Source organism: Balaenoptera borealis (assembly GCF_965194805.1).
Source record: "Balaenoptera borealis genome assembly, chromosome: 15".
NCBI classification, from domain to species: domain Eukaryota; kingdom Metazoa; phylum Chordata; class Mammalia; order Artiodactyla; family Balaenopteridae; genus Balaenoptera; species Balaenoptera borealis.
In genome coordinates this window covers 14,336,421-14,363,085 of record NC_138871.1, presented here as the reverse complement: position 1 = coordinate 14,363,085, position 26,665 = coordinate 14,336,421, and the positions used below count along the sequence as shown (strand labels likewise).

Sequence of the window (26,665 nt, the reverse complement as noted above, 5' to 3'; positions counted from 1 at the left end):
TGGATTTAGCTCTTACTGATCGCAGTGAAGAACTAGGTTTTTGTTTTTAAGGAGACTATTCAGGTATTTGTTTTCCTTAACAAGCACAGAATTCTTCCTTTAAAATTTACACAGTTGTGTTAAAGCATCTTTTTAATTAGAATTTGATTCAAAGGGCAAATAGAAGACCCTGCTCATCTGCCTATGGGATGAGGACCCCTGAGTCTAGCTCTGTGTTTGCAAATTGCACCCCAGACCAGCCCCATCTCCTAGGAGGTATCTCAGGCCCCCAGTGTGGGTAGCAGTCCCCACGTTTCAAAATTCCTTGCTTTTCCTTATATATAAATGTTTTTGCTTAAACGATTTCCACTGCTTTCAAAAAAGTTTTATTTAAAGACACCGGTTTAGCTATTCAGATCATGAAGAAACAGGTAATAAAGGCATTTCCCCCCAGCAGCAACACAGGCTAATTGCAGGTAAAGAATCTACTGCAGTGAACGGCCTATAGCACCAAGGTTCTCAAAGCAGGCTGAAAAATAAAAATCACCCAGGGAACTTTGAAAATCCCAATGTACAGACCACAACACAGAGAGATTAAATCAGAACGTCTGGGGTGGGATCCAGGCATCAACTGAAAAGCACTGGTCTAAAGGATTGCTTATTTACTATCACCTATAAGGTGATGATAAACGTCAATTTTCACCCAAGTGGCCTGTAGAGTTAAAATGTAAAGAACTTTCTGACCACCGAAGTTCCTTTCAGTGTCCTGCAGCTAATTATACGGAGTCCTGGAGTAAGAATACCTTAAATAATATCTCAGTGACCGAAGTGCTAACGTGCTGACTATACTAATGAGATGAGCCACCGGGAGTGGGGGGATTAAACAGTGGGGAGCCCTAAGGTGAAGATGTAGAGAGGGAAAAACACATGGAACATCTAATCCATGACTAGGTTTCATCGCTGGAAGATGCTTCTGGGTATAGAGCTGAGCCTCACTGAAAGTTGTACAGGTGCCTCCTTTCCAACACAGAGAAGAACAGCTAAGTTTCAGTAGCGACAAAAATACCTTATCTCGGCCCCAGAACCTTGACTGAGGCTCTGAGTATTGAAGGATGTCAAAGGCAGTCTCTTTGATAATAACTGGATTCAAAATCCTGAACTGTTTTGGCTGTAGTGGGATTTTTTCCGCCACCTGCTTCCAAAAGAAGAGTCGTACCCAAAACGGCTAAGGAAAGAAAGCAAGCAATCATTAGGGGGATTTAATAAAGTTATCTTATCAGTGGAGGGGGGAGAGTGCATCCCCTGCTAATGAGGCCAGAACCGTGGGTGTGGTCCCTTGTGGGTTTGTGTGCTGCATTCTGTGGCAAAGTCACAGATCTATGCAAATCCAGTACCTCAACTCAGACAAGCAGCTCTAAGGATCTGATTTATGAAGGTGGCACTGGACAAGGAAAGGAACTGCAGAAGCAGCTCTTTATTGATTTGGGGAAGAAATTGTTCAGGTAATGACCTGAGATAGTCAGCCTTTTTAGGATCCAAAGCCACCATTTTGCCCAGGGAAAACCAAGCAAATAGATCCAATTCGAGGGTATGAAGTGTTCTGGGTGCCCCGCCTGTGCTCAGGCCCCCACCATGCACCCCCTTCTCCACTTACTCCACTTCCTAGTCCTGTGATGTCTCTTGGTAACTGACTGTAAGTCATTTCATATGTGCTTCATCTTTCAACTAGAACAACTACCCAAGAGAAAATCCAGAGGACCACAATAACCTGTACGGAATCGAGCTTTGGAGATACAAATTCTCCAGCACATGAAGCTTCTGTGAAAAGTCTGATATGTCCTGTTAACTTTACAGTCAGCTGGTTTGTGCAAGTGCATATAAACGCACACACACTGCTTAACAGCTGACCTCTGGAATTTATTTCAACATAATGTGGAGGGTTGGGGGACTATAAAGTAAGGTGATGGATTATTGTAAAGACAAAGAAAAGGAATATGACCAAGTTGGGGCCAGCTCCTCCACATCTGCCCTTCTGGAACGCTGTGAATTGACTCCAGCAAGAACACCACGAGGGGCTTCCCCAGTGGCACACTGCATAAGACGCCGCGCTCCCCATGCAGGGGGCCCGGGTTCAATCCCTGGTCAGGGAACTAGATCGCACAGGCATGTGCAACTAAGAGTTTGCATGCCGCAACTAAGGAGCCCGCCTGCCACAACTAACACCCAGCGCAGCCAAATAAATAAATAAACATTAAAAAAAGAAAAAAAAAAAAAAGACCACCACCAATCAAAGCATTTTTGGAGAATCTCTTTGAAAATACTCTTCAGAGAATTTATGTATATTCTTCTGAATAGCCTCAGTAATGGTTTATATTCATGCACATAAATCTAACTTCTGAAAATAGTCGGAAGCCATGTAAATTCAAGTCTGGTGAATGAGGTGGGTGGTCAACCTCAATAACAGCCATTTTGGTCCCAAGCTTGTTATTTCCACTAAGTAATGATCCCAGTTTCCACATGTGACTCAGTCAAGTTCTGAAAGCAATTTCCAGGGGAAGTTCTGAGGGGCTTCTACAAAGGGAGTGTTTATTTGAAAGCATGTGTGTTAGTTTAAAAATAAAAACCTGTTAATTCCAATCAGAGACCCCTTCGCTTTTTACGAAGGCATATCTGATAGCTGAATTTCTAGTGCTTACCAGGGTTTCATTTTTGACCATCGCCTGAAGCCAGTTGAAGTCAACACTCTTAAATAAAACAGCAACAAACAAGTCATTGGAATAATATTCAAGGTCAGACAGTGGCGCACCCTCTGGATAAGTCATCCTTATAGTAGTTTTATTTCCAACATGCTCTGAATATCCTTCAACCGGTGCACTGTTTAACCTATTTGAGTAAAAAGGACAAAGATAAACTGACATTAACCACTTTAACACATGCCAAATTCCTGCAGCGTGTTTTCCACATTTTTTTAGGACTGGGAACGAGGGTGTGGTTGGGGGGTAGGGCACCCCTCCCAGCAGCCTTGTCATCCCTCAGCTCTGCCCTTTCCAGGTGCTTGATGAACGCAGTCTTCAGTCTGCAAGAGACTCCCGTACCCAATCTCTGAATGACAAGCAATTCCATCTAGTCCTGCCACTTTAAGCCAACCCAAACACATTACACTCTGGGCACTAGTCATGTTTCCTTGAAAGCTTCCCATTGTGCTTAGATATTAGTGGTTCTTGCCAGAATTTCAAAAAGGTAATCAGAAAAGAAAACCTAAAAACCGGGGCAAGGCAGACACAAACCATAGTTATATAGACAGGGTTGGGCCCGAGGAGGGCACTGGGTCCAAGTGCAACCTGGTCTTGAATTAAAGCAGGAATTTGGGGCACTTAGAACTGTTAGATCAATGAAGGCTTTGCCAGGGTGGATGCTCTGGGGAAAATGTTAAGAATTCTTCCCAAAGCAGTACCACTCACACAGGACAACAGTTTTGAAATCTCAAAAAAAGTCTGTTTGGTTCTTTCCCTGTATTATCACACCTGTATAAACCTTTCTTTTCTATTCCACTGCCACTTCCCCACTTCCTCTTCCAGATCTCAGATACCTAACTCCTGGATTATTAAAAGCTATTATTAGACATGACAACTAAATGCACAGCATGATCCTGGACGAGGTATTTTCTTTTTCTCTTCCTTTCTTTCTATTTTATTATTTATTTATTTATTTATTTATTTATTTTTGGCTGTGTTTTTTTGGTCTTCGTTGCAGCGCACAGGCTTTCTCTAGTTGTGGCGAGCGGGGGCTACTCTCTGTTGCGGTGCGCGGGCTTCTCATTGTGGTGGCTTCTCTTGCTGTGGAGCACGGGCTCTAGGTGCGCGGGCTTCAGTAGCTGTGGCACGTGGGCTCAGTAGTTGTGGCGCACGGGCTTAGTTGCTCCGCGGCATGTGGAATCTTCCCGGACCAGGGCTCAAACCCGTGTCCCCTGCCTTGGAAGCGGATTCTTAACCACTGCGCCACCAGGGAAGCCCTCTTTTCCTTTCTTTTTAAATAATGGACACAACTGGAATAACTGGTGAAGTCTGAATAAGGTCTGTAGCTAAGGTCCGTACTGCATCAGTGTTAATTCCCTAATTCTGAATATCGTCATGCGGTTCTATAAGAGAATGTCCTTGTTGTTAGGAAATGCACACTGAAGTATTTAGGGGTAAAGAAGGAGTTTGAGATTTGCAACTAACTCTCAAAGGGTTCAGAAAAGAATAATAGTATATAAAGAGAGAAAATTATAAAGCTAGTGTGATACAGCGTTATCAACTGAGGAATCTGGGAAAAGGGTGAATGGGAGTTCTTTGTACTACTCTTGCAACTTTCCTGTTAAGTTCAGAATTGCTTTAAACCTAAAAGTTACCCCAGGGGGGAGAGATAAATTGGGAGATTAGGATTGACACATACACACTACGATACATAAAACAGGTAACTAATAGGGACCGACTGTATAGCACAGGGAACTCTACTCAATACTCTGTAATGACCTATATAGGAAAAGAATCTAAAAAAGAGTGGAAACTATCATGGCACTGTAAATCAACTATACTCCAATAAAAATTAATTTTAAAAATAAATAAATAAATAAATAACATAAAAGTTACCCCAAAAAAGTTTTTCAACTGATCTCCATCATAATAAGGCTAAGTCCCCTTCCTTGGTCCCCAGTGCTCTGTGGCCCCCAGTGCCTGTGCCTGAAGTCCATGCTGTCCAGTCTGGCCCCACCATCACTGGGCATCGAGCCACCTGCCCAGCCCCCTTTCCCTCTCCCAGGCCCTCGTTCCTTCTTCCAGGTAAGGTTCCCCACCCAGATCTCCTGCCCACCTCCTTCCTAAAGGGCTAAATCCCACCATTCTTCAAGGTCAGCTCAAGGCCGCCCTTCTCTTCCACTGCATCTCTCCTCTGGACTGGAGTGTGCACCCCGGTTTCTTACCTCTTCTCCTCCCGTGTATTGGTCGTGCACCATTAGAAGGGCATGTGGGGTCCTGTCTGCCTCCCCCGGTGCCGCCGGTGCACGGCTGCTCACACAGAGTCAGGGTGAGGTTCTGGAAGCCTCACAACCCTGCATGTGGAATGCTAGGCTCTGGCCTGGACCCTGTGCCCCACAGTGTCTCTGTGTCCTCATGCCTGACCCTGGCTAAGGGGATGGCTTCACCATGGAACGAGAACATCCAGAGCACGTGACAGTGTCTGGCACACAGGAAGCACCCAGAGAAAGGAAGCAGTTACCTGACGAGGTAACCAACGTCCACAACCCCCGAGGCCCCAAACCCACTCCCACACCCTCACGTCACACCTTTCGCCTTAAAACGTGGCTCTTACTTGTTTCTTCTATCTCTTGGCCCTTACAAAAGTCTGGTTCTTTCCTACAAACATCTTACACCCCGTGCCCTTTCCTCCTTAGCTTCCTACACATTTTCCAAAAATAGCTGCTAACATGTACTGAGCATCTACCCCAAGTCTGACACTGTTCCAAGTGCTTTACATCTAGATGTTAACTCATTTTGTTTTCACAGTAACCCTATAAGGTCTGTGCCATCACTGCCCCCATTTACAGATGAGGAAACGGAGGCAAGGACAGGACAGCAAGGAAACTTGCCCGAGATCACAGCTACTGGGGATAAAGGCATTATGTGGATACAGCACCACTTTCAGGCTCAAAATATCTGAGATGGATCTTGTCATCCTCCCTCACTAGCCAGAGATTTTCCTCAACTACTCCGTCTCCGACAGCGGTCCCACTAACGTCTCAGATCCCAGACTAGAAATCTTGGTGTCCCCTGACATGACTGTCCAACTATCAGAAACTCCTGTAATTTAGGATGATTGCCTATTGCCTGTTATGTGGCTTTCAAACATCTCTGTGTGCTTTCTGGCCCCAGCCGGTGCCACCTTCCAGGGCTCACCCACCCCAAGCCCTGCTCTCAGAAGCCAGGCGCCCCACTGACTCAAGCTCCCTACACTGCATCCTCCTCTGGGCCCTGCCTAGCACAGCCTTCCACCTTTGCTGGCTTATCTGAATCTACCCATCCTTCCAACCTTCACCTCCTCTGAAAGGGTTTTTACCAAAATTAGGGTCAGTACTGCACAGTTTGGGGCGTCCAATCCTTTCATGTCTTTGTTTCAACTTCTCAAACAGTGAGTCCCCTGAAGGCAGGGACATGTAGGGCCGCCCTGACCCACAGCAGAGAACTGAAGTCCAGAGGGGAGAGGATGGTCTGAAAGCCAACGTACCTTATCACAACATCGAACTGGTTCAGGGCCTGGCCCAGCTCTAGTCCGTGGAGGATTCCACCACTTCCAATGACCACACAACGCCTGTAGCTCTTGGCTTTCAAGTGTGCAGGAAAGTCATGCTCGGGCAAGAGTTCCAAGAGGGTCTGGACTTTCTCGGAGAACTTGCGGAATCCGAAAGGAGGGTCGTACTTGTACTCGGCCTCGCTCCCTGCGGGGGCCTTCGTCACGAAAGGTGGCAGGTCCGAGCTGTACCTGTGCCTGAAGAGCTGCCCCATCGACCTCTTGGCAAACTGGGGCCGGCATTCCTTCTGCAGGACTTGCTGGGCATATTGCTGGGCTCTCTGGAATGAAGCACACAGACCTGAGTGTCAAAGGGTCTCAGGCATCAGAAATATACTCTGACAGGTGACACTTTGTCCTGCGATGTTTGATGTACCTCCCTTGTGGATGACTGTCTTGTAACACAAAACACCTGCTTTAGGGGGCTTCCCTGGTGGCGCAGTGGTTAAGAATCCACCTGTCGACGCAGGGGACACGGATTCGAGCCCTGGTCCGGGAGGATCCTACATGCCGCGGAGCAACTAAGCCCGTGCACCACAACTACTGATCCTGTGCTCTAGAGTCCTTGATCCACAACTACTGAGCCCACGTGCCACAACTACTGAGCCCATGCGCCACAACTACTGAAGCCCGCGCGCCTATAGCCCGTGCTCTGCAACCAGAGAAGCCACCGCAATGAGAAGCCCTCGCACCGCAATGAAGAGTAGCCCCCCTCTAGCCCACGCGCAGCAACAAAGACCCAACGCAGCCAAAAGCAAATAAATAAAATAAATTTTAAAAAACAACAACAACAAAAATCTGGTTTAAAGAGTTAATTTGGGCTTCCCTGGTGGCGCAGTGGTTGAGAGTCTGCCTGCCAATGCAGGGAACACAGGTTCGAGCCCTGGTCTGGGAGGATCCCACATGCCGCGGAGCGACTAAGCCCATGAGCCACAATTACTGAGCCTGCGCGTCTGGAGCCTGTGCTCCGCAACAAGAGAGGCCGCGACAGTGAGAGGCCCGCGCACCGCGATGAAGGATGGACCCCGCTCACCGCAACTGGAGAAGGCCCTCGCGCAGAGGCGAAGACCCAACACAGCCATAAATAAATAAATAAATTAATTAATTTAAAAAAATAAATAAATAAAATAAAGAGTTAATTTATGCTAGAAACTTGAGGGGGAAACCTGGGAGAATCACATGACAAGGAGACAAACTCAACAAGGATATTTATTTCATGGCACAAGTAAAACAGGAAGGACCCCCACCTCCTACCCTCCCAGCCTAAGCTGTTCAAATAAATTTGGGGTGTTCAAATAAATTTTGAACAAATTTTCAAATAAATTTTGAATAAATTTTGAGGTGTTTATTTTAAGCTGTTCAAATAAATTTGAGGTGTTTAAGATTTCATGTTTCATAAAATCCTGACATGGGAATTCCCTGGTGGTCCAGTGGTTAGGACTCTGTGCTTCCAATGCCGAAGGCCTGGGTTCGATCTCTGGTCGGGGAACTAAGATCCCACAAATCGCGTGGTGCGGCCACAAAAAAAAAAAATCCTTACATGTGCTACAACATGGATGAACCTTGAGGACACTATACTCAGTGAAATAAGCCAGCCACAAAAGGCAAATACTGTAGGACTCCATTTATAGACAGCATCTAACAGTCAAATTCATAGAAATAGGAAGAACAGTAGTTACCAGGGGCTGGCGGGGAGGGGAAATGGGGAACTGCTGTTTAATGGGTAGAGTTTCAGTTCTGCAAGATGAAAATGTTCTGGAAATCTGTTTCACAACAATGTGAATATACTTAACAGGGCCAAACTATGCATTTAAAAATAATGAAGACGGTAAATTTTATGTGGGTTTTTTTTTTAAACACAATTAAAATAAAAAGATTTCCAGGGACTTTACTGGCAGTCCTGTGGTTAAGACTCCGAGCTCCCAATGCAGGGGGCACGGGTTTAACCCCTGGTCAGGGAACTAAGACCCCACATGCTGTGCAGCACAGCCGAAAGAGAAAAAGATTTCCTATTTCAGGTTCCTATCTAGTTGGATGAGAAACAGGCTTATTTATCAGATGGAGTAATGAGCTTCACACAGTCTGGAATGGGAACCAGGTGTAACCTGCAACGGTGTCCGGTCAACAAAGAAGTTGCCTTGGTTTTGTATACCATCTTCCCTGCACGTTAATATTTTGCATCGACAAGAAATGACTGTTGAAGGCCAAGTACACCAGCCCGGCTGAACACAGCAAGACACGGAGAAACAAGGAACAGACACCCACTTGCCCCACAGTCTGCCCCTGGGCTCAGTCTGGCCAAATGCTGCCTCGGGACCATCTGGCAACATCACTGTGCCTTCTGTCCTCATCGCCACACGGAGCAGTTTTGGCCCTACCTCATCCCTCCTCCCACCAAGCTGCGTGCGTGCGTGTGTGTGTGTGTGTGTGTGTGTGTGTGTGTGTGTGTGTGTGTTCCTCTATTTTATTTGCTGGGATATTTATTTTCAGGATTGAATATGTCTTTTGAACTGTGTCAGTATTATTATGAGGATTATTATTGCCATATACAGTTTTAAATGTTTGTCTCAACTATGTTTTTCCTCAAAGTCTTGTCTGATTTTTGCATAATAAAATTTTTGTAGAAATAATCATCTTACTGCAGGAGAACCCCACTCCCTTTTCTTTAAATTACAGCTTCAAAAAGTTCTTAGTACTGGGAAGAGCACGCTGTCTACATCTTAAGAATCTGGCCCCATGTCTGGAGAAGGGAATGGATTTTCTTTGAGCCTCAGAAGATGCCGCAGACACGACGTAAGGTCACTTGTCTGAGGTCACCGGCACGACACCTAGGACACCTCGCAAGATGGTCCTGAGTATCTTCGCTTTGAGGGTTCCGGGTGGCACATCCAGGAAGAGGGCTGAGCTGGCAGCCTCGCGTCGCCTGATCACCTCCCAAACCCCTACAATCCCAGCCCCTGCCCACAGAGAGCAGGTGACCAGCACCACCACTGGTACCTCGCGAATTAGCACCTCCGCGAGGAATCGGAGGGAAAGCTAAGCAAGGAATCGGTCGTAACCCAGAACAGCCCCTGCGTGGAGGGCTCGCCCTGACCAGGCCTCCAGGTTGGTGACACTCTGCACCTGCAGGCACTTAATGCCCAACTTGGGGGCAGGGCAGGAAGAGGAGCCACATGTACTGTCCATACTCGTCTCTACACCCCGGGCCTGAGGGTTGGGAACAAGTTTTTAGAGAACAAAAGGTCTAATCCTTCACTATGGAAGGACATCCCAAGCATCTTGTTTTACAAATCTCCTGGGATAGAAATGAACATCCGAGAAGTGCCAAGAGACGGCAGCTTAGTGACTGACTCAGGACTGGAAAGAGAGGTGAGGTGATGGAGCCGGACACTGGAGCACGACTCTTGGGCACCAAATTTTCTAGTTTCACTTGGAAGGAGTGAAATTTCATTCCATTTCCATTCTGGCAAAGAGTTCCATCTCAGGCCTCAAACTTAATTTTCTAGACTGCGAGCAGAGCATCTTTTGATGGTGGCCCCTCCCGTCCCTCAGCAGGTGCAATAAATCAATCCCAGTGACAATGTTCTGAATGCCACTGGAAATGGCCAAAGCCACAGCAATTCCTTTTCTTCTCTTGTTTCAACTTGTTTAAACATGTAACACGCCCCAGAAGTGTCTCAGCCTCCCTCCTTCCTCTTCCAGGTTTCAAAGCTCAGAAGAAAAATGCCTCGGGGGGGAAAGCTCGCCTCGTGGAGCTGCAGTCAAGACCGCCAGCATCCCGACCTTCCTCTTCTCCACTGCAGACAATGTCAAACCTGGGAGCCAGAGCAGGCTGGCGAGGAAGGACGCAGTGGGGTCCGGATGGCATCCATCCCGGGTGAGGACCACTGGGAACCAGAGGACTGGTGACTTCCTCAAAGATACAGGAGCCCCGTCTTCTCCCAAATCGAGGCATGGACACAAGAGCTTCATTTTTTGAAAGGCTTCAAGGCTGAGCTTGCTGGCTGCCCACAACTGAGAATAAACAGACATCAGGCAGTTTCAGTTGTCACTGATGTGGCGATGTGCCATGGAAAACCACAATGTGAGAATTCCCTGAAGGATATTAAAAAATGAATTTTCCTCAGTAAAAATCTCCATTTTCATTTCTACCCCATAATTTTTAGGACAATCCTTCTCAGAAATATAGGCAAGTGGCATAATTCTTAGTAAAAGGCAATGTTTTCTTTTATTTATTGATTTAAACCCAGGACAGGGCACAGCATTTGGGATGAAGGAGAGTTTGGGGCCTGGAGCTGACTGGACCTGGGTAGGAGCCCAACTCCGCCACAGACCACATGAACCGAGGGGATGAGTTATGCAATGACACTTTCATTTCCACGTTTGTAAACTCTGGTTTAACTTCCATGAGTTAGCTGTCTATAACTTTTACGTGGTTAAAAGCGGAAAAATCTGAATAAACAAGTCACAGAGAGAATAGCACAGTAAAATCTCAACCGGTCAATGGTTGCCTCAGGCTGGTAGTTGAGGGTGGCGATTGACCACAGAAGGGGTGAGCGGGAATTAACTTGTGTGATGAAATGTTCTAAACAGGATTGTGGTGATGGTGGTGTCACTATAAATTTACTAACACTCCTCCAACTGGATGCTTAAAAGGTGAAAGTCTTATGGTATGTATGTTTTATCACAATACACGGTTAAGAAGAAAACAATCAGGTGATCTGGATCTAGACGCAGTTTCAGATCTCTTTACCAGTAGTGTAAACTTGGTTAAAGCATGAACTTTAAGGCTTTTCAAGGCTTCAGTTTCCTCACCTCTATGAGACCACTAAAGGATGGTCTGGGAAAAGCAAGAGCGGCACCCAGGAGAGAAAGGGATCGATCTGGAAGTGTGAGTGTCTGGACTGATTTAACTCAGCCCAGGGTTACTCTGCTTACTTTTTTTTTTTGGCCACACTGCCCTGCTTGCAGGATCTTAGTTCCCCGACCTAGGATCGAACCCGTGCCCCCTGCATTGGGAACGCGGAGTCTTAACCACTGGGCCGCCAGGGAAGTCCTACTCTGCTTACTTTGGATACGTGAGTGTAGGTCTATGGAGTCACAGTGAAGACGTAAACTTGGCCATGATGAACCACACGGCCCAGGAGGCAGTCCCCAGGGTGATGTGTGGTCTTTAGTTCCTGAGGGAAGGCCAAGTTCAAACTGGTGCTACCACGAGGTCTGAACCTAAATTGATGTGAATGTGCTCTTGTCTCTCTTCACACATCTTTTAAGTGCAGTTTCACATCTGCACCACACTCAAACTGTCCAAGCATCCCTGCAGAGACCACTGTTCGTCTTTTTTCACAAATGGCACGTTCAGGGACATCTTTAAATAGAAAATAGAAAACCCACAGCAAACATGGCCACACTTCCGCTGTATAAATACAGGCAGAATGCAACCAGATGTTCAGAGTCCAACAGGGTTGTTGACCTTGCAAGTTGTTGAACGTCATCAACAAAGCTCACAGGGCCCCACTCTCACGACTCTGAGACCCTCCTCTGCTAATACACAGCCACAATCATTCAGATTCGTCCAAACTCTCTTGGTAGTAAGGATCAGTCTCCACCAAAGCCTGGAGACAGGGTTTTCTTTGCAGAGAGCTCATACTGAACACCATCTCCCAGCCCTTCATACCAGCCGGCTTACCTGGCTATTTCCTCTATTCTGGGGACTTGAGAGAGGATTTCTCTTCTTGTATAGGGATGCGTGACCAGATATCAAAGTTAGGAACTGCTCAGTGTGGCATTCAAGGCCTCTCACGCTCTGGTCCTGTCTCATTTTCAGTCTCACATCCTGCTACTCCCCACCCCGAATCCTCAGCAGTATCTACTCTTGCTGTTCCTCTACTTTGCAAAGCCTGCTGAGACATGTTCTGTCTGCACGCGCTGTCACGACCATTGTGAAAAGTAGGGCAATTTGACAGAGTCAATAGTGCTAAAAAGCTACATTTTTTTAAAAAAGTCTCAAGTAATAGAATAAAAGACACCCCTCATTCCATCACGGTTAGAGCAGGCTTTCACTTTCTACTTTATTAATTTCTGAACGGAGACTTGCACAAACCTGTTTGACTTAACCGTGCCCCCATTCCTCCTTTTTTCCGCACCATTAGGGGAACTTTCTAATTGGAAAAAATAACGATCTTTTAGAAGTCTTTCAGAAACGGGTTGATGTGGCAGTCACCGTGGGCTACCTCCTGGGTCTCCATTTCCTGCTCCTTCCTCTTCGGGAACCGTAGCGTCCTTCGTTCAGGCAGCCGTCACCCCTTCTCCATGCAGGCAGTGGGGCTTGGGAGGCTGATCCCACTCATCAGGTCCTTCCATCCCCCCATCAGGGATGAGTCAGGAATCCTTACTGGAGCCAGTTGGGACAGGGCACTAGCACCCATGAGAGGCTGTTACTGGCCCAGCAGTGAACTTAGGTTTAAAACTGGTTCCACCAGCCTAAAGCGGTGGGGGGGGGGGGGGGGGACTCACATGCCATGGTTTAGGGGGAAAGAGAAGGGAGAGTCTGTTTACTGGGGGATATGAAGAGCTGAATAGGAGGTATCTGCCCTAGTCCTCAAAAGGATATTAAACTTAATGTACATAACTGAGAGTCCTCAAAGAATTGCCTGTTAAAATTTAACTGTGGATTTTCTGTACAATCTGGAGTTCAAAGATGAGACACCGTGCTGAGGTTTGAGTAATATCTCTCCTCCCTCTGGAGTTCAATACATATAAGTACGTATTCGTTAATGTAAAATGTTATCCCACAATTCCTGTCTCCCAAGGGCTTGTCTGGAGGACAAGTGGGGAAGACAAAACAGTTAAAGTACCACAGTGGTATCTGTCAGGATTAAGGCATGAGGGGGCTCCTAGAAGACAAGAGAGAAGGATGATCGGAGAAGGATCTTAGAAAAAGTAACCCCTGAGCTGAGATTTGATGTAAAAGATGAATAATAGAGAGGCAAAGGAAGGGATCCAGGCAGAGAAGAAAGAATGCAGCAAATACAAACTATTACAGAGAGAATGGATAAACAACAAGGTCCTACTGTAGAGCACAGGGAACTATATTCAATATCCTGTGATAAACCATAATGGAAAATATGAAAAAGAATATATGGGTGTGTGTGTATATATAAAATATATAAAACTGAATCACTTTGCCATACAGCAGAAATTAACACAACATTGTAAATCAACTCTACTTCAATAAAATAAATTAAAAAAAAAGACAACGCAGCAAACACAGAGACGAGTCTTCAACAAAGATGCTGGGACAGGGGTTTCCCTGGTGGCGCAGTGGTTGAGAATCTGCCTGCCAATGCAGGGGACACGGGTTCGAGCCCTGGTCTGGGAAGATCCCACATGCCGCGGAGCAACTAGGCCCGTGAGCCACAACTACTGAGCCTGCGTGTCTGGAGCCTGTGCTCCGCAACAAGAGAGGCCGCGATGGTGGGAGTCCCGCGCACCGTGATGAAGAGTGGCCCCCACTTGCCACAACTGGAGAAGGCCCTCGCACAGAAACGAGGACCCAACACAACCAAAAATAAATAAATAAATAAACTCCAATTTCTTAAAAAAAAAAAAAAAAAAGATGCTGGGACAACTGGAAAGCCACAAGCAAAAGAATGAAGCTGGACCCTGACTTCACACCATATATAAAAAGTAGCTCAAAAATGGATCAAAGGCCTACGTATAAGACCTACAACTAGAAAACTTTTAGAAGAAAACAGTAGGCAATGGTTTCTTAGATATGACACAAGGAACAAAATGAAAAGTAGATGAACTGGACTTCATCAAAATTAGAAACTTATGTGCTAAAAATGACACCATCAAAAAAAGTAAAAAGACCACTCACAGAATGGGAAAAAAATAGTTGCAAATCATATATCTGATAAGGAACTGGTATCCAGAATATACAGAGAACACTTAAACAACTCAATAATAAAAAGACAAGCCAATTAAAAATTGGGCAAAGAATTTAAATAGACATTTCTCCTTAGAAGACCTACAAATGGCCAATGAGTACATGAAAAGATGGTCAACATCATTAGTCATCAGATCAAAACCATAACGAGGAAGAAGGAAGCTCACCAAGGACCTGTGAGGGGGTTCGTGTGCCTGATACAGGCAGGGCTGCGATGGTAGCGGTGACAAAGGGGGCCTGAAGAGATTGGCAGGAACCAAGTCATGAAGACCCCTACAGGCCAGACTAAAGAGTGCAGATAATCTCCTGAAGGTAAAGGAGGGAAACCAAAGAGTCTGAAGCAAGGAAGCAACATGTCAGATTCAGTTATTAGAAATACTACTTCCGCCATAATTAGCATGCCTGAATGCAGAAAGGCGGGTAAGGAAACACTGAACTGGGGCAATGGTGAGAACAGAGGATTTCAAGGGCAACCCTGCATCATTATTCCTTTTTCCAGAATCCTAGAAACTATATATTTGTATAAGCACAGCCCCGCTTCTCAAATAACATACTTTAGATGGGACAATGAAATGCTTACACAAACATTCATAATACCAGATGGAATCTGGTAAGTTTCGGAGGAGCTTCAAAGACCACTGAGGTTCAGTTTGAACGTCACTGAGTGGGAACTAGTGGTGTCACATGCCTGCATTCAGAACAGGAAAAACCCAGGTTACGAAACCAGCCTACGCTTTCCAGCCAGGTACTAGACGATTGCAGTGAACCACGGAATTCCAGGGCTGGAAGGGTTCAGAAGGCCCTTGCGCCACCAACTGTCTGATGCCTGAGTTCTACCCCAAAATAGTTATCCTGGCTTTGGTCAAAGACCTCCAGAGATTCACCACAAAGGCAGCTCATTTTCTCCATCTTTGGATGTCGTGGACCATCAAACCCTTCTCCTTTCAGCTTGGCTGTCACCCTTGATCCAAAGTTCTTCCAGTGAGGCCACCCGGGCAGGCTGACTCTCCCCTGGGCCAGGGACTCTCCCTCTGGCTTGTTGGCAGCAGCTGCCATGTGTCCTGCACTGGTCTTCTCTATGCAAATGTTCCCATCCCTTCAAAGGTTCCTCAGGGACAAGGTCTGGAATCTCTTCTCTGGTTCTTCTCAGAAATCACTAGGGAATTCCCTGGCGATCCAGTGGTTAGGGTTTGGCGCTTTCACTGCTGGGGCCCGGGTTCAATCCCTAGTTGATGAACTAAGATCCCGCAAGCCACAGGGTGTGGCCAAAAAAATTTTTAAAGTCATTAGAATTCCTTAGGGGAAACTTAAAGAGCCATAATGACCAGAGCACTTGTCTGAACACGGCAGGTTCGAGCAGACCATTAATAGTGGCCTATTAATGTAGCTAAAAAGAAAACAGCTGTAGGCAGCCACAGCACAGTTGACGCGGACAGCGCTGGCCAGGCACGAAAACCACTAAGTTGACTTCACCCAAGGTGTTACCAAACCACATCTTCTCCATCCATCTCACAAGTTCACACAGTGCTCTACTCTTGCACAGAGAGTTCACATCTCTCCTCAATTAACCCAGACTCGAGAGCAATGATCTCTGTTGTTGGTCAGAAGGTCAACGGCCTGATGAATGAAATGGACAGGACAGAGGGGACGCACAGAGAATGTGGAGAAGTGTAGCAAAGGGACGAGTTCACAGATACCAGTAATCGTGTATCACAGTATCAAGTGTCAGCATTTCAGGGTTTTTCCAGGAGACAAAAAACAGAGACAGGATGTCTGCAAAGTTTATCCAAGCGAGCTGTGGAAGGCCTTGGAATTGAAAGGGATTTGGGAATGTCTGCAAGGCCAGCCGTTCAGGAGGGAAAGCCCAAGCGGATGATGGCGGGACCACATCCTGCTCCAGCAGAGCAGAGGGGCTAATGCTGCCGAGATGAACTGAGTCGGCCAACATCTGAGGGACAGAAACAGCAGGGGAGGAAGGCCCCGTGATCAGCAAGACCCCTGAGACACGAGGGTTCTGCACAGGCCAAGCTGTGCATTTGTTAACTACAATACACTCTTTTCATTTACATGTTTATACCTGTCTGTACTAAGAAAAATGTGAGGTACTTCAAAGCATATACAGAATAGAAACACGTGATTAAAAATCAGGACTAGAAAAGGAGCTTTGTGCATACTATCTTACTGGACTTTGATGACTACCCCATTGCACAGACGTTGTTATCTACACCTCACAGCTGAGGAAACTGGGACTCCAAACGATTCAGTCACTTGCCTCAGGTCTCATTGTTACGAAGCGGCATTTAGATTTGAATCCGGGTCAGAAGTTTAAGCTCTCTCCTCTGCATCATGCTACCTATAACCTCTGGCTTCCTCTCTGTGGACGCTCCCTACCCCAGCAGCAAGCAGAGTCACCAGGAGACTGGACTCTGAAACCACACTGCTGGGTCCAAGCCTTCACACCACCACTTACTTGCTGAGGTAACCTCAGACAGGTTACTTAAGGTTCCTCCCTATCCTCAGCTATGAGGTGGGGGTAATAACACTAGCCGTATCCCCAGGACTGTTATGAGGGTTAAATGAGTTTCTATTGCTAAAGCATTCTCAGAACAGCTACACAGTATATACTAAACTAGATTAACTAAACTAGTTAACTAAACTAGGTGTGAACTTGGGCCAGCAACTTAACCTCCCAGGCCATCATCTGTAAGATGCAGAGAACCCTGGGATATCTCTCAGTCATGATGATCACTAAATGAGATAATACATGTAAAGCACCCATACATGTCGGTTATCATTATTACCATGCTACTTTATTGAAAATCATCTGTCTTTGGTCCAAGGCTGAACAGTATCAGATAATTTATAACTCAGACAGTGAAATCAGCATTTAATATGTCAATTGATTAAAAAAATAAATACACATTGAAGGAAAAATCTTGAAATACAATGTGCAATCATTAAAACGAAAAATAAAACACAGAAATGACAAATGATACTAAAAGAATTTCTTCCTGATCTGCTTTAAGAACATGTACGCTGGCAGCGTCATGGTGTATTAATTCCATGACAGGTGCCCTACAGGGTCAAATGGAACTCACCTCACCCCACGGCTTCAGTAAATGGGGGAAGAACAGTGAGTGTTAGGTGGGTGTTTTGAAGTGCTAAGGTTAAGTGTTTTCCCTTCTGTTTATAACTTTCATGAACATTTGATTATAACACTTGAGAGACAATATTACTATTTAAGCGTACACTTGGAAATATTCTAATTGAAACCACACTGATGGAATATCTAACCTTTATGCGGTTGGGGTCCACATAATGCATTTTTTTCGTGTCACATTCTTCAGTAGTATAATTTAACTTGAGGATATAAAGGATCCACACTCCAAACACAAGCAATGTACACCTAGAAAAAAAAACAATTACGTATAATGATGTCGTCACGTGATAATCAAGAGAGATCATGTGAAATAACTGAAAACCTAACCCAAATAGTCTGCCTGCCACACAGCATAAAAGTACAGTCTTTAAGATGATCTCTTAAGGCAGCATTTCTTATTTTTCTAACAAGAGAAATTAGTCATTTATGACTGTCTTTGTTACAAGCAAATATAGAAAAAACTTTTTTCTGCAAAGGTACCACAATAAAATCCGAATCACAATATAGATTACTGGACTTAAAAAAAAAACTAAGTAATAAATTTTGAACTATAGAATCTCAGCTTCAATTTTTTGCCACTTTAAAATAGTCAGTCCTGAAAATGGTTATTTTGAGACTTTAGTCTGCCATCTTCTCAGATGCCTGGCTTTCGGAATAAAGTCGTATTCCTTGCCTCAATTAAAAAAAAAAAAAAAAAAAAAGTCAGTCCTGGGACTTCCCTGGTGGCGCAGTGGTTAAGATTCTGCACTCCCAATGCAGGGGCCCCAGGTTCGATACCTGGTCAGGGAACTAGATCTCACATGTATGCCGCATTAAGAGTTCACTCTACAACTAAGGGGCCCACATGCCACAACTGAGGAGCCCGTAAGCCACAACTAAGGAGCCCGCCTGCCGCAACGAAGACCCGGTGCAACCAAATAAATAAATAAATAAAATATTTTAAAAAATAATAAAATAAAATAGTCCTTCAAATACTGTAAGATTCCGCTTATTTGAGGTACGTAGAGTAGTCAAAATCGGGACAGAAAGTAGAATGGTGGTTGCCAGGGGCCAGAGGAAGGGGGGCTGGGCTTAGTGTTAATGGGTATAAAGGATCAAGCTTTTCAAGGTGACAAGAGTTCTGGAGGTGGATGGTGTGACGGTTGCACAACAATGTGAATGTACTTAATACCACTGAACTTGTACACTTAGAAATGGTTAGGATGGTAAATTCTATGTTACGTTATTTTACCACAATAAAAATAATTAGGAGAAAATACAGTGAGTTCTTAAAAAAAAAAAAGGAAAACAAAATAAACAATCTACTTATTATTCTTCAAAACAATTCTACTCAGAAATGAGGCTAAGACAGTACCACCAGTCACCTTTAATACCACCTATGAAAACTATTTTTAAAGATCTGATAAATTCAAACTATTCTACAGTTTAAAACACATGCGTGCACGCACACACACACACTAGGAGAAAAGAACTGAGTCTAGTCCTGCTTCTAGAAATCTCATTTTTAATAAGCTCCCCAAGTGATACTGGCAAAATAAAGGTTAAAAAAAAGTTTAAATCAAGTTTATGAACCAGTACTTTAAATAAGTTGCGTTATTGAAAAAACGAAGTTAAGGAATAACCTTAAGGGGAAAATATACTCTAAAGAAAAGGGCAGTTTAAAAACTATAGCATCTAGGGCTTCCCTGGTGGCACAGTGGTTAAGAATCCACCTGCCAACGCAGGGGACACGGGTTCAAGCCCTGGTCCGGGAAGATCCCACATGCCGCAGAGCAACTAAGCCCCTGAGCCACAACTACTGACCCTGTGTGCCACAATTACTGAAGCCCACGTGCCTAGAGCCCGTGCTCTGCAATAAGGGAAGCCACTGCAATGAGAAGCCCATGCACCTTAACAAAGAGTAGCCCCCGCTCGCCACAACTAGAGAAAACCTGCACGCAGCAACGAAGACCCAACGCAGCCATAAATAAATTAAAAAAAATATATATATAGCATTTTGCATAGTATACCATACACAATAGATGCTAAATAGTTCTTAATATTTGAGGATTATGTTGCAAGAAAGTATTGCTAGGAAGTGTTTTCAAGACTTCTTGATTCTCATTTCAATAGACTCTACCATGAAAACCTGGACAAGCATCTTAATTCTTCCCTGGGATCAAATACAATGCTAAGTGAATGGGATGCAACCACTTGCATAAAAAAGAGAGGGTCGGGGGAGGGGAATACACACACACGGTACTTCTTACATACACAAGACTGCTAATGTTGGTCATCTTTCAGTGGAAAGAGGAAATGTGGGGAGCAGGGATGAGAAGATGTTTTACTGAGTACCTTTAATATCTTTTGAATCTTGTGAATGCAGTGTGACCTATTCTTTTCTCCAGTCCCAGAAAAGGTATTATACTCAGTGCATTAATAATTCCCTTATTTTGGGGACTTCCCTGGTGGCCCAGGGGTTGGGAGTCCGCCTGCCAATGCAGGGGACACGGGTTTGGGCCCTGGTCCGGGAGGATCCCACGTGCCGTGGAGCGGCTAGGCCCGTGCACCACAACTACTGAGCCTGTGCTCTGGAGCCCGCAAGCCACAACTACTGAGCCTGCGTGCCACAACTGCTGAAGCCTACGTGCCTGGAGCCCCTGCTCCACAACAAGAGAGGCCGCCGCGATGAGAGGCCCATGTACCACAACGAAGACCCAACACAGCCAAAAATAAGTAAATAAAATAAATTAAAAAAAAATAATAATTCCCTTATTTTGATTATAAAAGAAAAAAAAGGGGGAATTCCCTGGCGGTCCAGTGGTTAGGACTCCGAGCTTTAAATGCAGGGAGCACGGGTTCAATCCCTGGTCGGGGAACTATGATCCCGCAAGCCGTGCAGCGTGGCCAGAAAAGAAAAACAAAAAGGAAGGAAGAAAAAGTTAAAAGCAGGCCCAGAATCTACAGCACTGATTCCGTTGTTCTGTAATTCCTGGTTGCAAGTCCGTCTCAGCCACATTGTAAGCAGCACAGGGCCCAGGTCTATCTCCCATGTGGCCAGCACCCAGCCTGGTGCCAGGCATATGAGGGCCTCCATAATTACTGGTTGATGACAAAAGGAGATGGAAAATGATCTGAGTGTTTATTAACATACATTTCCTTTCCCACCTTTCTTCTTCTACACCTCCCGAATTAGTAACATGAGATGGGAGGCTAGATTTCAGGGTTGGATTTCTACCTGTCAGCATGAAAGAAAGGATAGTTTACCACCTAGTTTGGCTGGTACCAAGTAAAACTGACAAGTTCCTCCTTTAACAATTCTATCTCGGGAGTTCCCTGGTGGTCTAGTGGTTAGGATTTGGCGCTTTCACTGCAGTGGCCTGGGTTCAACCCCCGGTCGGGGAACTGAGATCCCACAAGCCTTGCCGAGTGGCCAAAATTAAATAAATAAATACAATAAAATATTAAAAAAAAAAAAAAATTCTATCTCTTATTAGGATGTACGGGTGACCTGGCTGGTACACCTCTCATCCTTTTCAGTGTTTGATATTCAATGTTATTCAAATGCCTGTCGGGGACTTTCATTAACTGTGTTTTTAGATTCACTGGAAATAGCGAAGGCCAAGGGGATAGCCCTCTTGCACTAGGTAGCGGCTGCGAGGGCTGTGCACTGGAAGCTGTGGGGACTGCAGGCTCCTGGCTGGCGCTGTGCTGCCACCAAGCACAGCCTGATGCACGAGCCCACGGCACCTGTGCTCTGAGCCTTGACTCAGATGTGCCTTTAAATGATCCCTGACCAAGTGTGACCGCGGATGAGAGCCATCTTCAGGGCTCTCACTGAATTTTTCCCCCAGTTCTACCCAGTTCACCCAAATCAGAGGTGTCTTGCGGCCTGAGGGCTCGTGCTTACTTGAGGATGTCTTTTAACAACAAGCTGGGTCTTCTCATCTTGCTCTGAGCACGGGTGTACCATTGCAGGGAGGGCCGAGAGCAATCGCTTTTCAGCTTCACGCGGTTGTACTCGCTTGGCATTGCTGTGAAGAGAGGAGATGGCAGGAGAAGGGAAAGAGGAAAGTGAGTTCAGCAGATTATGCTTTTAAAGAGCTTTTTTTTTTTTTTTTTCCTGGCCTCTCTGCGCAGCTTGCGGGATCTTAGTTCCCCGACCAGGGACTGAACCTGGACCCTTGGCAGTGAAAGCGCCAAGTCCTAACCAGTGGACCACCAGGGAATTTCCTAAAGAGCTTTGATGGGGTATAGCCATACCATGAAATACTACTCAGCCAAAAAAAGGAGTGACCGATTGATACACGCAACTGGATGAATCTCGAGGCAATTATGCTGAGCCAATACTAAAAGGTTACACATTGCAGGATTCCATTTATATAATATTCTTGAAATGACAAAATTACAGAAATGTAAACAGATTAGCTGTCAGGGGTTAGACAGGGGGTGGTGCGGTGGCTATGGAAGGGCAACAGGAGGGGTCCTTTTGGTGATGGAAATATTCTGTATCTTGACTGTACCCCTGTCAATATCCCAGTTGTGCTATTCTATGGTTTTGCAAGATGCTACCATTGGGGGGAAAGTGAGTAATCTGTGTTATTTCTTACAACTGCTTGTGACTCTACGACTATCCCAAAAGTAAAAGTCTAATTTTTGTTGAGTCTTTAACTATTAGAGATACTTACGGAACTATTTACAGATGAAACAGGAGAAATGAAATCTGCTTCAAAAAAACCAGGAAGGGGATAAGTGTTTGTGGGAATAGCTGACACAAGATGAGCTTTAAACTGCTGTCGAATCTGGGCAATGGGTACATGGGGCTCACTATACAATTCTCAAAACTATTTGAAATTTTCTATAATAAAAGTTTAAAAAGAAAGTGGTACATTAAAAAACAGGAAGAGGGTTACACTAAGAAAAAAAGAAAAAGAAAACATGGCAATTAAAAAAATTTTTAATGACAACTTTAAAAGAGGTTTTCTTTAAAAAATACATATGTTCTCTGGTATGCTTGCCTACTTATTCTTTTGAATTAATTTTATTCTCAAATTTTCAATTTTTAAGCAATATTACAAGGGGTATTGTAGTAGAAATCAAAACATCTCCCCTCATATCAGTTTCCCCCTTCCTCTCTCCTCTGGATTTTTAGCTGGGCACATGGCCTCCCAGAATAAAGACTACATTTCCCAGCCACCCTTGGAGCTAAGTACAGCCTTGTGACTAAGTTCTAGTCAATGGGATACAAGCAAAAGTGACCCGGAGAACTTCCAGGGTGCTTTCCTTGGCATACGCCCTTTTCTCCTTTATCCCCCTTCCTGCTGGCTGAAATACTGACACTTGATGAGCCACTTTGGACCACACAGCATGTCACCCAAGGGATGGAGGAGCAACAAGAGAGAAGGGGCCCGGGCCCCTGGACCACCCCAAGGACAGAGCTGCCAATCCACCTTAGACTGCCTGCCTCTGGACGCCTACATGATGGAGAAATAAACCTCCATGTTGTTGAAGCAACTGTTAATTAAATCCCAGCTAATATAGGCACCTATTGCATTATGATATTTACATATTAATTCAAGAAATAATGTATATTATATACATTATTTATTATATATTAATTCAAGAAATAATGTCTTTACTATACTTAGTCTTGAAGCCAGGAGGAAGTTATATCTCATTATTCACTTCATTTCCCCCATTAGTGCTGTGCCATTTTCTTCGAAAAAAAAAAATCTTTTATCAAATTGACATCCAAGTATTTGATTTCTTGCTACTGTAAACACTCTCCCTCAACTGCAATTTTAACTGTGTAACGCTAGAGTACAAGAATTTTCATAGACGTGCATCACTCCATTTGAGTAGTTTCAAAAAACTGAGCCAAGGGCCTCACTAGTAAACCTCTGCTGAAGAATCTACTGAATTCTTAAAGGAGAAGCGAGATCAACTGAGACCCTGGAAGGTTTTCAATCACCACAACTTCGTGGTTACTTAGATGCACAGTCAGCCAAGTGGTGGGTCCTAGGGGGCTGCCTATGACCAGGGCATCTATAAAAAGGAAGTTTCTATGATGCCTGTGTTTTTATGACCAGAACGACACTTCACACCCGCGTGGACCTCCCGAGAACAAAGCAGACGGTGGTATTGGAACCGGGATCCCACCCTTGCCCACGGCTGGCGTGCTGGACGGCGCTGTGGGCTCTGGGCTCTACTCTGCCCCCTCTTTCTCATCTGCTCTGCCACTCAGGCTGCATGCCTGCAAACTGCATTCCCAGACTCTCTCTTGTGCCACCCGGCTTCCTGAGGAACTGTGATTGTGTGCCGTCTGGGTGGAAAACTGGCAGGCAAAGGGAGGGGGCAGCCTTTCATATCTCTATGGTTTCTGGTTTCCTGCTGGATACGGACTGGGACATCAGATAACTCTCTCCTGCTACTTTTAGGGAAGTGGAACCAAACAGGAAGAGGCTCTGGAAGTGAGAGGAGGGTCTACAGTCCTGGACTCCTTCCTCTTCTCACCACTACTGCCACACAACACACTCATGCATTATTCAAACGCTCAAAAAAAAAAAAAAAAAAAAAAAAGAGAGAGAGAGAAACAAAAGAAAAGAAAAAGACAGTTGTGTTTTTGTTTTGTTTTTCCTATCACACTGGAGAGGATCTCAGGAGAGACCCCTAGGCTCAGCTCCTCCACCTGCCACCTGAGAAGTCTGGGGCAACTGACTCTAACTCTTGTAGCTCAGTTTCCTCATCTGGAAAATGGGTCCAATATTACCTACCTCCCAGGATTCATGTGGGAATGGTGGTTGCACATAAGAAGCACTACCTCAGTGCTGGCTGTTGCTATGGTTACACAGAGAGGGAAGTGACAGGCATTTTATACTCTCTCTCCCCAACCCCTTTCTAAACGCCCAGCTTCCTTCACCGGCCTCTCCTCCCCACCGTGATGGCCCAGCCGCTCCTTCACTCAGTCTGCGCACCATGCCGCGCGCCTTAGAACCACGCTTCCCTCCCAACCTCTGCAATGGTAAACTCCCTTACACACGGTGCAGGACTCCAGGGTCCCGGTTCCCACCCTCAGCACCATTTCCTCCTCGCTCACATATATTCACGACAAGGTTCACCACTTGCCTTTTACTCACCTCCTCAAGGGATCAGACCCCAAATCTATCTCCCTATGCAGGCCTCTCACCCAGCTCAGACCTGTCTAGCTAATGACCTGCCTGCTATCTTCACCTCAAACAAAATCACAAAGCAGAATCTATTCTCACATCATTTGGTAGCTGTACCATCCACTCAGTCATCCAAGCCAAAACCTGCAGGTCGGCTCCAGACTTCTCCCTGGCGTCCCCAGGCCCAATCAATCCCCAGGGCCTCTCAATCATACCTTCTTGAACTTCCTGGGCCCACGGACATTCTCTTAGTGGAGGTCACTTACCCAGACTCCCGTGTCTCAATTTTGTCCCTTCAAAGCCATCTCTCTAAAATATGTATCTGCTTAGTGGCTCCCAGCTCATCTCAGGTGCTATGACTTCAGGTGACAAACTTGTCTGTTACACTCTAGCCACAAAGAAGTACTGTTAGAAGCCTGGATGTGCCACATTGCTGCCTCCGTGCCTTTGTACAGATGCACGCTCAATCTGGAATCCTGGTGGGAATCCTCCCTCAACGATCTGCCTGGTGACGTGTCTCCTTTCACCCTTAAACACTTCTCCTTCTCTGTGAAGATCATTTTCAACACCATAACCGTCCCTGGGCACTTCCCCATCTCTGTTTACCGTTATGAACTGAAACGTTCTGTGTATATTTTGGGTCTCCTCTACCTTTCTGCAAGCACCTGGAGGACTGAGCTGCAGGGCCGGGGCTTTGCTCATCTTTGTAACCCTAACACCTAGGATAGGGCTTGGCACACAGCAGGCCCCTAAGAAACATCCCACATTGAATGGAATGTGCATGACTCGCCTATGGTCTGTTATCAAACAAGATAAACTTCCCCCCCACCCAAGTGTACTTTCCCAATGATATTTAAGATTAAAACTAAAACTGAATGTTAACAGCAATTCTAAGAGCAAAGAGTAAAGTGTAAACTCTACTGAAACATCTAACATGTCCAGCAACAGGGAAATTTGTTGGTAAATTATGGTGCAAACCACTTAGAATACTCTGCAGTTGTTAAAAAGCTTTTGCTACACGAAGTGGAATCTGTGACCACAGCCTCAGCATCAGCTGGGAGCAGGTTAGACATGCAAAGTCTCAGCACTGCCCCCTCCATCTGCTGAATCACAGGATTCATAGGAACGTTAAAGTTTGAGAAGCACTCAAAGTATTCAGTTCATACATTTATTGGCACAGAAAGATACTGCAAGAAAAAAGCAGGTTTGTAAAAATGTATGTATATATACCTATAATCACGTTCTAGGGTGTACCTACTCAAGGTAGGAGAATTTGATTTCCCATGAAGTCACTGAATCCTCCTACTTGGGTTGGAATGTCTTCTTCCAATTTAGAAGGGACCATTTGGATTCAGCATGACAAAAGGAGGGCCAAGCAGAGTCATCTTCACACACGTGCAGCTGACGTATGGCTGGGTGGCCTTAAGATGCTCCCTCGGAGAACCCGGGGTTTACGTGTTTCTAGTCATGCTCACCTCTGCACCATCTGCACTGTGTCCATTCATTTCTTTTGTCTTTAATGTGCTGTTTGGTGGAGGACGGGTTGCAATTTAAAGTTCAATTAAAACATTTATCATCATGAGACGTGTTACACATAATTTTTGTCCTTTTAGTATACATTTGTCTCTTGTCTTCCCCACCAGAATGTAGATTCCATGAAAGCAGGGGTCTTTGTTTTGCTCACTACTGAGTTCCCAGTGCCTAGGTTGGTAAGGGGCACACAATAGGCAACTAATACATATTTACTGAATAAATGCTCAAGTTTCTCATGAGATTTCAGAGGTGATGCTGGTTTCAGGCATTCCTCCAAGGACATGTGTTGGCAAGCCATCACCATCTGTCCCGTGGCACCCTCCTGGTTCTGCTTCTCCATTTCCTTCACAGGCAGCTCGTCCCCTACCACCTCCTTCTAAGTGCTAGGGTCCCAAGGCTCATAAATGTGTCCCTCCTTTCATTCAGACTGCCAGAGTAAGAGCCTCCACTAACCCTTTCTATGCAGAAAAGGCCTGGCTTTCAAAAGTATATATTTCTACTCACATGTAAAACTGTAACAGGTGCTTCTCAAATGCTTGTATACCTGATGAAGAAATCATTCTTATTAAGACC

General features: G+C 45.3%; 1 protein-coding gene across 5 annotated transcripts in view; it reads right to left on the bottom strand.

Annotated features, from left to right (window-relative positions):
- Nucleotides 1-26,665, bottom strand: part of ST3GAL5 (ST3 beta-galactoside alpha-2,3-sialyltransferase 5) — a 51,329-nt gene that overhangs the window by 7,142 nt on the left and 17,522 nt on the right. For 2 of the 5 annotated variants that reach the window (XM_082357677.1, XM_082357678.1), the window contains exons 2-6: nt 21,304-21,427; nt 17,549-17,660; nt 6,241-6,584; nt 2,676-2,862; nt 1,046-1,204 (exon numbers count right to left, since the gene is read on the bottom strand). In XM_082357677.1, coding sequence (XP_082213803.1) covers nt 1,046-1,204; nt 2,676-2,862; nt 6,241-6,584; nt 17,549-17,660; nt 21,304-21,427 — 926 coding nt within the window. Of the gene's footprint in view, nt 1-1,045; nt 1,205-2,675; nt 2,863-6,240; nt 6,585-17,548; nt 17,661-20,547; nt 21,003-21,303; nt 21,428-25,789; nt 26,067-26,665 lie in introns of those variants that run through there. The other 3 variants (XM_082357679.1, XM_082357680.1, XM_082357681.1) reach the window with 3 other exon arrangements.